The sequence below is a fragment of the Anopheles merus genome, chromosome 3L (assembly GCF_017562075.2).
Source record: "Anopheles merus strain MAF chromosome 3L, AmerM5.1, whole genome shotgun sequence".
Taxonomy (NCBI): Eukaryota; Metazoa; Arthropoda; class Insecta; order Diptera; family Culicidae; genus Anopheles; species Anopheles merus.
Genome location: NC_054085.1, coordinates 19,636,645 through 19,649,793, shown reverse-complemented (window position 1 = coordinate 19,649,793; position 13,149 = coordinate 19,636,645). Strand labels below are relative to the sequence as shown.

At 41.7% G+C, this 13,149-nt stretch overlaps 1 protein-coding gene across 1 annotated transcript in view; it reads right to left on the bottom strand.

Annotated features, from left to right (window-relative positions):
• Window positions 1-11,791: 11,791 nt before the first annotated feature.
• The window catches only part of LOC121598509 (5-hydroxytryptamine receptor 1), an 81,722-nt gene continuing 80,364 nt past the window's right edge, over window positions 11,792-13,149 (bottom strand). The window contains exon 8 of the mRNA XM_041925471.1: window positions 11,792-13,005. Coding sequence (XP_041781405.1) covers window positions 12,475-13,005 — 531 coding nt within the window. The 3' untranslated portion in view covers window positions 11,792-12,474. The remainder of the gene's footprint in view (window positions 13,006-13,149) is intronic.

The window sequence follows — 13,149 nt, the reverse complement described above, 5'->3', positions numbered from 1 at the left end:
TAATCAAACTGTCCAAAAAGGAGTCCATAGCGTACAATTCCCATTATACATAGTCCATTTCCTTTGTACCATTTAAAATAACTAAAATTGTTTAAATTGAGTCCGGCACAGCAATTTAGTGTAATCAACATATCATCATTTTTTCCATATTCACACATTTTGCATTGGATATTTTCAGCAAAATATTGCTTTTTCGTGTTATCCAGTTTAAAAAAAACATAATTGAATAGTAAATACTGTATTAGTAAATAATTGAATAGTAAATACTGTACTTTTTATAAAAATAACTATTATGTACAGTTATTGCAAACATGAAACAGTCAGGCCAAAAACTCATTTTGAAGAGAGTGCCGAACGGATCTCGGTGAATAGAGCTGGTGTTACGGCCAATTAGTTGATAAACTCTTAGTGTAATCTTGCCTTTCGGATAACTAACTTGTGTAAAAACTAACAAAAACTGTATGACAAAAATCCTTCCTTCTAATGTATATTTTTAGTTACATTCACCCTTTTCATTACATCCCATTCGCCTCATTAGATACCGTAATGCCTCTAATCCGTTGTCATTCATTTTTATTAAAATGTTAATCACGGATTTACGCACACGCCTATCCATACGCTGCTACAGCTTTGACAGGGTGAATTAAAGTAAGGCTCACGAAAACAAAAAAAAAAAGGCCTTGCCGGATGGTAGGTTTACGATTGCGGAAAGACTTAACCGCCCGGGATGTTGCTTGTTAAAGCATAACTCAACCATGATGACATTATTAAAAGAGTGCGAGAAGGGCCACTTAGGTTACTAATTCCAACGAACGCGCCACTTCCCCATGCACTATTTGTATTGCTGGGAGAGAAAGAATAAAAAAAAACCCGAACTCTTTGCACCCTCGTCGCGTAGCGAATACTCTCTTGTGCGTCATTATACGCGCGGTGCGAATTATGACATCTTCAAGTCGTTCAAACTCGCTTTTGACATCCTCGTCGAGAGGTTGGGTTTCCCCCAGCAGGGAAAAAGCACTCCTTTCTGGCACTGGTGTGTACGACAAGCATCCCTCAGCATCCCCAAACCATCATCCGGCGTGGAGCAGGAAGTCAGTAGCAGCTCCCGAACTGTAACGAACGGTTTTTTGCCCGTGCCAAATGGGAGTGAAATGGGTCGGGCGACAAAACACACCCCGTTTGGAACGTAATTAAATTTAGAGCAGAAAGGGAGGAAAATCATAAATAAGCTTGCTGTAAGTGTGACACAGCCCGCACGGTACAAAGTATTCTGGCCAATCCTTCCCAACCGCAAACCAAACCGCTTTTCACTCACCCATCTCACCTCGCGCGGCCACACACTCTTCGCTTTCGTTCGGTCTCATGGGGAGGGAAGCTTTTTCCCCTGTGAATCAGCACCGGGGCTGCTCGTTTTTTCTTTCCCTCAACCGTCCGTCATCGCTCAGGAGAGGGATGGCAAAATGTGACATTCGGAAAATTTATATTTGATTTGATAAACTTACGAAGATAAAATAATCTCCTCTTTCATTTCCTAAATTGTTTCCGTCCGCCGGGATGGAAATACGCGGGCTGCCGCTGCTTCATCGTTCGATCGTTGACATCAGTCGAGGGATCCGCTCGCTCGGATGGCAATGCAGAATGGCACGGTACGTTACGGTCCTGTCCTGCCCGGTGTAGATGCTGATGGCAGATCTAGCAGCTGCCAGGGGTTTTGTGCAACAACAGCAGCTCTGCCAGCGATGCGGTCCGATTGTGATTGTGGCCTGCCGGATGTCCAACGAAGAATCACGGCCAGTGCCATCTACTGCAGCGTACAATGCATTCCGTGGAGTGATGGTCATTTTGGGATATGATTGCTGAGCGAGCTGGTACTGATGTTTGGCGGTTTTCGTCGCGCAGGTAACCGCACTGGGACACAATCATTTGTGTCTTGTTTTTCTTTTCACGAGAAATTGTTCATCGTTGTTAAAATGGGGTTTGCATTTTTTTACTTTTTGATTGAATTTTGTCCAATGTCAGAAAACTGTCTTATGTTTATGAAATTTGTACGGCATTTTCTATTTCTTTTTATATTTTCACAAATGAATTTCAATTTAGTTAAAACTAAACTTATTTTAATTTTAACTTATTTTAACTAGTTATTTTTCAGCAATACAGCCGAAGCCGTTCTTTCTGAGTAAAAAAAAAACTAGTTATTTTTCATATTGTAATCTTATGTTTAATTTTACTTATTTTAAAACTATTGTTCTATTTTTTATTTTAGTGTTTTGTAATTGAGATCTTCTAGCATTACTTATTGTTTGTAAAATTTTGTCAAATACTCAATTAAAAACTTTGAAAGCAGTTAAATAGATACATTTTTTTAGATTTTAGCAACGATTTTTCGGTTATTTTGTTACGCATGCAAGGAAATGTTTTCAAATAGTTTAACTACTTTAACTATCTGATTGATTTTAAGCTAATTTTGTTCTAGAGCTTTAATTAATAATCTTTCTTCCAAATTCATTTTCTTTACTTTCTTAAGTTATCATTCAATCTATCTTATTCTTTTATACTTCATTTGTTTGTTGTTTGTTTGTTTCTTTGTTGCCATTATAATTCATTATTTTACTGTAATAATTACAAAAAAGCACATAAAAAAGAATCAAATGAGTTTTCATGAAATAAATAAATGGTTTAATTTTAAAGCATAGAAATATTGCAATAATTGTTAGTTTTTAGTAGAAACATATCATGTTTAATTTACCTAAAAGACAAATAAAATATATCTAAAAGAAAAATAATCCAAACATAAGAACAACATATCAGCTTTAGCTAATAAAATGATGTACATATCTGCAAAAGTATTACAAAATCTGCACTGGGGCAAACATAAATATGAAAAGCTGTGGCTAAATGTAAAACATCCATTTCCTGATACAGGTTTGATGGGAACCAAAATGCGTTTGATTTAAATTGCATCCATTCCACAACCAGCATCATGATCATCATCATCATCTTCGTCAACAACATCTTCATCTTACATTTTGACCGTTCTGCAGGATGTAATTAGTTTATCGCTTTAACTTCCGCGTCCACTGGGCCAACTGGACCATCAGCACCGGTAACAGCCGGTAACAGGAACCGTCCCTCCCTTCATTCGACGAGCGGAGATGAAGATATTTTTACATCTCTGCAAACGCAACGCATTTCAGTGGGGTTGTAGAATGTAGAGTTTTTTCTCACCTTCTGCGAGCATTAGCAAAGTGGCAAGTTTTATAAGGCACATGAATGCCTTCGAGACAAGTACTGTGTAGCAATGTAGTGTCGATGCACCGCAAAAAAACGGGGCGTTATTGCCTTCTTGCGCTACAGTTAATTTCCTATCACGTTGCACTGGGCTGCTGTGGCTGCTCGGTGTGTTGATGGAGGAAATTAATTTTTCAATAATAATTGCAATCCTGAGGCTAGGCTGGGGAACCCATGGGGCAACCGGCCGTGCAAGTGGTTCCGCCTCTGCACGGATGCTGTGATTCTGATGAGTTATCTAATATTTAAGTGAGCAATAAAGTTTGCTATCTCTTCATCTCCTCGCCGGCCTTCGGGAAGGCATAATGCTGTTTGGATTAATGAATTGCAGCATGACAACCTAATTGACTCATTACCAAGCTGAACAGGTAATGCGAGCCTGGTCAGTTATCTTTCTCCAGCCTCTCGAGGCGAATTGAAACTTAAATTACTGCAGCAGCAGTGCAGGGCTACAGCAGGAAGATAAACACAAGAACACGAGTAGTTTTCTTTTACGAATGTTGAAGCTGAAGAACGAAGGAAAACGAACGAACAGCAGACGAATTGCAATGGAAAAAGTTCGTGGCAATCATCATTTCCTTGCATTAAATTGCTTTTCTGTGCTTTGAAAAGAGCGGAAGTGCTCTGTGGCATTGTGAGTGGAAAGGGATTGCTGAAATTATTTTCGATGGTTAATGGATTTGTTATTATACCGCCGTGGTTTAAAATTTGCAGTGCTGCAGTTTTCGTTCAGAATGTTGGTGTGCAATTTATTAATCATTATGATAGGTCTTTTATTATCCCAACCGTTAATGGGGGCAAGCCTGAAGATAATCTTTCCGCTTCGCAAGCCATACTCGACTATTTGTCGGAGGCAGCTGCAGGGCATGTATAAGCCAATCATAATCATTTCGGTGCATTTATTAATCCTTTTGCTTCACGAATGGTTGAAGAAATGCAGGTATCACAAATGTATTAAATAGAGCGCAACAGTAACCATCAAAAATGGTGTTTGCAATCGCAGGGCTGCACTGTGATGAGGCCGAATGTGGAACGGTTTTAATGCCTTTTGCTTATCAGTGAGCAAATGCATCGAACGCTTGTAATAAATAAATATGTTTACAGGGGTTTCAAATCCCTCACTTTCCCATGTGCACCACACCGCTCTCGGGATATTTTTCAGCAGCTCTCATACATGTTGTTTGCATCACAAGGTGGTTCTTTTCAGTTCTGCCGAAGATGACTAGATAGAGTCTAAGGTGGCGCTCTATCAGCAATGGAAGGCTGCGCTCTGACACCAATCGAACACGACATCCGACTCGAACAAACCCATAAAATCATATGGAAGTGCACTGTCAGACACAAACAAACAAACAAGACAAACATCGAGTCGAACATGTCAGTTGATTCTGTCTGTGATGTTCGATACCCACCTGTACTGTGAGTACCTTGGCTGTCAAACGCTTCACAGCTACAGTAGATAGAATTAAATTCGGGACATTTTCAAGTTTGTTTAGTAAAGTATTTGTTGAATCTTTCCCCTGCTGATGGATGTCACTTAAACTATGAAAATGCTTCATTTTCGAGATGAAAAGATAGGCGTATTGCCCATGACAGGTCATGACAGGTCTATAAGCCAGGTCATGACAGGTCTATAAGACATCGAACAGCTGACAGAGCACCTATCGAACAGAGTCGTGTTTGTTTGTCTCGTTCGATTGGTCCCAGAGCGCCGCCTAAGTGTATAGCTTTGATTGTAGTCGCGATGAAAGATTTCTATGGTGATCTTCAGGATGGAAGAAAATATTTCTGAGGACTTTGTGTAAAACCGACTTTGTCCGACTGTAAAAATGGGATTAGTAAATAATATAACATTGGACGGACTCTTCTATTTGGCGTCCTACGCGGACATGCCGGCCTATATAAGGCATTCAAGACTTTTGTGAATACCAAGTAGCCGGATAGTCAGTCCTTACTACGGGGGGACGGGTCGATTCCGGGCTTGAACGCATGCCGGGCGTGTTATTGAGTCGTTCGAGTTGACGACTGTACCACGGGACCGCCCATTGGACGGACCTACCGTTCGTAATTTAAGCTATAGATACATGTCATAGTCAGGCCACAATTTGGAATGACTTAGACAGTGCTTTCGCATGCATTTGTGTTATTAGATTGTACGAATAACACATGGGAAACTCCAAAAATCATCAAACTGGCGACTATCTGTTATTGATTTATGCGTGATTTGAACGTTTGATTTCAACTTCATTTATAAAAGTTGCTACTAGTTTTTCGTGTTATTGCGGTTGTGTTTTATTGAAGCTTAAATAAAAATTTAAATTTCAGTGTGAAATTACCACACAAAAAAGCTTCATTTGATTATTTAACATCCAAAAGGGTTTTTTCCAATCTCAATGGAAGTTCGTTTTTACCATAGAGTAAGAAAAACAGCTCATAATCCCACCTATAGTCTTTCAAAAGTCACCTTGGTTGAATATTTTAAGTAAGTTAGAGAAAAAGTTATGAAAAAATAGCAAAAGAAGCAATTTATAACAAAACTTTTCTAAGAATTCATTACACGGAACGATAGCGGAAAAAACAGGAAGGAAACAGAACAAAAGGTAAAAGATACACCTTTACCGTGCAAATCAGCAAACGAATAATCTCCCTTTTGTATCAAAGCCTCCCCCAAACCCTAATAAACGGACGCTAATTTTTAATCGCTTCACAGAAACCGAACGACAGCCAAATTCCGGTGACTGCTGCCCATTTGCCCGCGCTCAAGGAAAACGCATCGAAAACTAAGATTAATGAGCACTAATTGCCCTCGATAGGCGAGCGTTGTGGCCACCGGCAGTGCTTAGAAATAAATCATTCAATTAGCACGGTTTCCGGCCGTTCGGTGGTTTGCTCACGGATAAAATGGCTCGATCGCATCGGGCCGCAGCGGTTTTGGGCCGCGCGATCGAACACAAACCTGATTACTTCCTATTGTGTGTGCGACGATGCCGGAAATTGAATTTTCGTTCTGTGTGTGTGTGTGTCTGTGCACTGATGGTGGTGGTGGTAAAATAAGGAACTAGAAAGCCCTGTCGGTTGGTGTGTTCAATCGTGTGAAGTTGCAATCGTCACTGTTTGTTTGCTACCAACTTTTCGTACCCGTAATTCACTCAAACCACAATCTTTAACCCATTCCGAAACGAGCTTATTTTGCAATTGAAAACAACAACGTTGATGATTTTTTTGTTTGGGCCTCCCCGTAGGCCGTTTAAGGACAAAAAAATGCGCAACATCTGCTCCAGCATCTACTTGTGCTATAGCCCTATTTGGGGTTTTTCCCCCTTGTCCGCTTCACATACAAAAAGCGAAGAAAGCGAAGTTATCCCGAGGTACTACGACCATGCATGCCCCACAGAAGGACAGAAACCAAACCCGTTATGTGTTTGTGCGTGTTTGTGTACGTGGTTTGCTGGTGGGGCGTGCCAGAGGACAAGAGCATCGTAATCGGATTGGGTAAAAGTGCTGAAATTTGTGACTTTTGACTGGTCATCAACTTTCCGGCAGGTTGCGGTGTACTACTGTTGCCGTTCTGGTTCTGGCAAGCCTTTTGGTGCTGGCAGTAGAAGAAATAAAATAAAAAACGATGGCGATGACAGAAACGAAAGAAAGAGGACGCCAGTGGCATTTTGGTGAGGTATTTTGTAAGACGTAAGGGAGCCGCGTGGTGGCGTAAGAAAATCGAAAAGTGATGACAGTTGAACCGTCGTTGTCATGGGGAGCCTCTTTGGGATGGAAAAGTTGCTGGAATCAACGTAGTTTGTGTTTGTAAAAACGGTTATCGGGCTGCGCGGTACTAAACAAGTCTCTAAAGCCTGTACAGGTCGGCAATCTTCCTTACAATAATTTTAGGATATGTTTTACAGAAAAAAGGACTAGTTTTAAGTAAGTAGTAATTTGAATGTTTTGACTTATTCCACCCATTAAAGTGTAGTTTAAATATCATGAAAATTTTTATTTTTTATCTGCTAATCAGTGCTGCAAAATGTCACTGTCAATGTCATAAAAACATCTTTTTCAAACAAAATCCATGTCAGCATCACGTACTCAATTGTAATAATCAGAGATGATACTCAAAACGATTGGTGTGACCAATGCATGCTTCGTGACATTTTTGCGACCATCGCTTGGTCAGTCACAATGTCACGACTTTTTTGCAATCAGTTTTGCAAAATGTCACTGACATAGTCATGACAAATTCTGGCTGAAACAAAATCATGTCAGCGTCACGAGTTCAACTGTAATGATCAGAGGTGAGACTCAAACAGTTGTTGCGAGCATCACATGCTGGGTGACATTTTGTGCAACCAATTCTTGGGCAGTCACTTGGTCGCGACATTTTCTGTTGGTGATGATCACGATAGTCATGGGAGATATGCGGTACGTGCGAGTGGTTCCGAGAAACAAAATGAGCATGGGTTCTCGCTCTGTTTGACCCGACAGACCAGGCAAACCTGACAAGAATGCTCATTTTGTTGCTTGGAATCACACGCCAAGTATATTCCAAGAATGTCGTAATTATCATAGACAGAAAATGTCGTGACCAGGTGATTGAAAAATAATTGAGCACCAAACAGAATGTCACTAAGTATGTGATTGGACCACCAACTGTTTGAGTCTCATCACTGATCATCTCAGTTGTGTACGTGAGCTGATTTGAGCTTCGTTTCAGTCATGAGTGTTGGTGACTGAAATAGTGGCATTCGGCAGGGCTGTTCACAGCCAGAAAAAATCCTGATTAGGCTCAGCTTGTCGGTCAGAGTATCGCGTTGAACTCAAGCATTCGCATTTCGCGTTCGGCATGTCATGACGCCCTTTTATTGACTATCAGCAATGAGGATCAAACTACCATGGATATGTTCATTGTTTTCGTTGGTGAAAATCTCGCGATACTCATGACATTTTCTAGCACTGCTGCTAATATTATTGTAACATTTCAATCCATTCCTTAGCATCTTCATACGCATTACTAAGCGGCAAGCTTCCAGCAAAAATGCCCCGACACGCCACCCACTCACACACATCACCGCCGCTACCACCCGTGCCTGCTTGCTTGCTTGAGGCTGGTGGTTCGATTTTCGTGGTTTTCTTCAATGAATAAATTTAAATTTAGATTCACCATCCCTTTATCGGTTCACCGAATCAGAGGACGGGGTGACCGCGGGATGCTTTTATTTGCCGATGTGCCTTTCCCTCGGTTGAACCCTCCGGTGGCATTGTGATTGAAATTAGCTTCCAATTCCTGTACGCCGCTTCAAATCGGTTCGAGCTCGGTGGTCTACCCGTTTGTAGCATTTATCAGCCCCGTGCTCCGTCTGTTAAGCGTTTGTCTTATTCTTATCTCATGATGATGCAGAGAAAACGGTGCCCTCACCCTCGCGGCCCCGATAATCTATGCCCGCCGGTACGTGCGTTACGAAAAAGGGGTGTTGACGAAACGGCCGCACACATACCTGACACCAATACGATCACGACCACGGCAAGCCTTTTTGGGGGACAGTCGTTACGGAAGGTAAAGCTTACGGAAAATGAATTGCAAATGAATTCATTGTGCGATGGCAACCCACACGTCCCACACGGTGGGAAACCGATTTGGTTAAATATCTGCTTGGGACAAAAGGAATGTCTCCATTCGATTAGGGGCTTTTGTCGGAAGACTTTGCCGTTGCCGCGATAATGCCACAGCTTGGTTTGGCGTGTGGATTTCTTTGATGTGCTAGAGTGTATGATAATTTTATTTAGAGCGTTCGATTAAAAGCTTTGTGCTAACGGAGTGTCAGACAATCAGCAGTGAGCTTCGATACAGACTCGCCTGTTAGAGGTAATGCGTGACAATAGCTGGGGAGTTAATACTATTCATCGATAACAAGGGTTATAAAATGTTTGTGAACTAGTATCTGACTGAATGTGGCAAATGATATATCCTTTCAATAGTGTTTGCTGAAGCTTTTGGAGGTAAATAGATGGTATCAGGTTGTATGTAAGTTGATTGAATTTTAAGAACATAGAAGTGCATCGATTAGATAGCAATAGCCAATGAACACTTGATTTCAACTACAACAAATAATCCGTTGTGTGTAAAACTGTTGCTTTTAGTGTATGTTTTTTGTTGTAAGAATTATGATCTGAATCATGATCAGGATCGCAACCTCCTAAAGGAGTGTCCAAAACCGCTTCAGCCATTGGACTCTCACGCTATCTGTTCATCTAAAATTAAGGCTACTAAACACGCTTTGTAATAGTGAACGGTCTTGCAGGACTTTACAGACAGGGTCGTTCGGTTCCATGTAGTCATGGGTAAAATTGGCAAAAATCCGGAGTCGAATCCGATCCGACTCCGATTATTTCCAAATCATATTCGGAAGGCAGGTCCGCCCAGAGCTATCCGGAGTCGTTTGAAATCGTCTGATGCCGTCCAGAATCGCCAGAAGTCGCTCGGACTCACCCGGAGTCGTTCAGAGTCGTTCGAAGCCTCAAGAAGTTGTCCAGAGCCGCCCGGAGTCGCACGGAGTCGTTCAGAGTCGTCCAGAATCGGCCGGTACACACGCAAAAGTGAAAGACAAAAAGACTCAAGGGAATGAACACTGCGGACGACTCCGGGCGACTTCGACTTCGGACGACTTCGGACGACTCTGACTCCGGGTGGAATTATTGCTTCTCATTTTTCCGGAGTCGGAATCGTACTACCAATAGTCGGAGTCGGATCGAAGTCGTGGGAGCGCTGTAGAGAGCACATCGCTAGTTCCATGCGTATAACATGCTCACCAGCTAACCAGTTTTTGCTAAGACTTTTCGGGAGAAATTTGAAAAATAAAAAGCAATGCCTCACAGTTGCATGAGGATTATCGTTTGAAGAGCGCTAAATAGTTGAAATTCTTGCTTAAGATTTACTACATGATAAAGATCTTGTTTATGCTAGATTTTCTTTTCAACAATTTCTTCTGCGTATGGATCGTTTTGAATCACTATCACTGATGGCTCACTGATAGACCAGACCAATAGTGGTACAGACAGACCTTGCCCAACAACGGTTGTTTCGCTAAAGAATAAGAAGAGGATGTAACAGCGTAATAATCTTGAAGTAGAAGTAGCTCAACTTACTGTAAAGTCCCTCTAAGGTTTATCCTCAAGTGACCTATGTGTGACCTTAGTGAAGAATTAATCTTTGAGCAAATTCATCAACGTGTCATAGTGGGTAAGCAGTAACTTTAGAAATATGGCCTCTGATGATCGCCAAATAGAATATATTTGAAAACTGCCATACAAACATTCAGATAGCTAAATAATATATAGAGCCTAAAGATCATTTATGATGAGAACACATTTATCTTACAGGGTTTTTCAAGTCAGTTTCGAATGTAAACATTGTTATTCACCGCATGCAAAATGTTGTTCCACATCGATCTGACATTTCATTTCCCTCATAATAATTTTTAATTTCTACAGCATGATTTTAGACACGCCTAAAGCTGTATTGAGTTTGATAGTTCTTTGTTATGTGTTGAAAATCATGTGTTGAAACTGAAATTTCATTTTGAAGCAAATAAACCATTTGACAGCTGTTGAAAAACATTTTGAATGCAGTGAATAATATTGTTTATGTTGTGATATGTGCGCTACTTAACCACGGCCAACAACTCGGGAAGGGTTTAAGCTTAAGATGAAGATAAAATCCGCGTATACACTCATATTCCTTGCCCGCCAGAATGCCCATACCGAGTGCCCGACCGCCGCTCGGTTCCCGTTTGATGCCCTCTCATTCTCCCGAGAGACCCGACCTCTTACACTCACATATCACACGAACACCCTTGCCTGTCGTCGGTGAGTGGCCTAAAGTGTTAGGCAGGTTGGGCCATAACAGTTCACATTCGAAATTGACTTGGAAAACCCTGTAAAAGGATAAGAAATGTATGGTAACGACAGTTAAAGATATAATTTAAACATGGCCATCCATTTCTGAGCAATACAGTACATTTTTAAAAAACAATTTAATTACCCCGCATAAAAACCCGATGCAACGCAGAGCGAATAAATGAACGGCTCGCCATCTATAAGTAATATTCCCGTAGGACTGTACAACAAAGTTCACCCTTTACGCAATGCGCTTAAAGCAATATAATGCAACGCAACCGCTATTATTAACGTATACCCCATGGAAAGCAAACACCAATCAATTGTTTGATGCATTTATAACCGTACAGGATCAAACGATTCGCCTGGCATGTTCTTTCTTGCTCCCGTTCTCAGCTGTTGTTTGTTCGGATTACACCCTGTTATGTGCCTCATTGAAGGGTGGGTTAATACCTGCGTAATTACTCTTTTATAACGCTTCCACAATGAACGACGTTTGATTGGTACTTATCGGATTAAACTTACCTTTTTGTGTGTTTACCCATTTCAGAAACGGTGGAATATATTGTGCAAAAAAAAAGCGAAGAAAAAATCACACTCTACTGGAATAAATTGGTCATCCCGTAAAAAACTCGATTGTTTTATTTATGTTCAACGCGGTTTCACTTTTACAATACTATATCGGCTACCGGCTATCCACTAGGGCTATTCTAATTACGTTCAGTTTCTGCACTAGTGTGTTGTTAGTTCTAACCTCTTACATCTTACATCTTACATTGCTCGACGACTGTTTATCCCTATGTTAACGCTTCACATTCCAGCACCTGTTTGCGGGCTTTCTTTTCCGGTTTGCCCATTAACAGACGTTTCGTTTATTATCGCATCGGTGTGTTGGTTGTAACGAAGCAATAAACAGTTTTGCAAATGATTATACCCATTTGTTTGAACGATATCATAACGTATTTCAATTTCCTCTGCTTAACCACTGACGATACAGGGACATTTAACAAGTTCCTCAGACAAGAACATAAATAAACATTTGCACTTCGTTCTTTATGATTCTCAAGGCTTACACCGTTTAAACTAATCTTCACAAAGGAGGAACTTTGTTGAACTGTTCTTCGGTGCTGTAGATAATCTAACGCAAATACAACAAAATGTCGCTTGATCCCTGTTCTTAAAGTGCTACAAACATAACAGCATAGTATCGTCCTGTCGAGCGCATTCGAACGCAAGCCGCGCGAGCCTACGATTTCCCCATACACCCACAACCAGCGAAACCACAAGCCCCCGGTAATACTAGATATCCGGCAGTCCCTGGTGTAGGTTGAAGCCACGGAAGAACGCCTTGTTCTTGGCACAGTTGATGTCGTGCAGCTCGTGATCACATACCTGCGGATCCGAACCGGGCGCGTACAGTACGCCAAAGTCGGACCCGTCCTTGTTTGTGCCGTCCTTGTAGTGCGAGCCGGCCGTCCCGTGGCGCTCCCGGCCGATGCTCGTACTGCTCGCGTTTCGCATCAGGTGCTGATGGGCTTCGCAGCGATACTGCACCGCTGGCAGCTGGGTGGCCGGCGCTCGGCTCACGAACGGCAGCGAGCTGTTGCCCAGGCGGTGCAGCGTGTTGATGCTGCCGGTACTGAAGGTACGTTCGAGAATGTCGCCCCAGTACTTTTCCGAACACTCGACGTCCGGGCGGGGCGTCTGGTTGGCCGACCGGCAGATTGTAGCCGGCGGTGGTCCCGGCGGCAATGGCAGTGATGTTAGCTGATGGTCATACTCTAGACTTATGCTACATTTTTCCTCCAACGAACTTCTGCTTCCGGTGCACTGGGGGATGGGATTGTTGAAGATAAATAAAAAACAAAACATAAATACTTATTGATACATCATTTAGTTTGGACTTCAAATTTTATTAAACATTTTAACTACTAAGGTTATTCATAATAACTAAGATAAGTTAATTAACTAGAA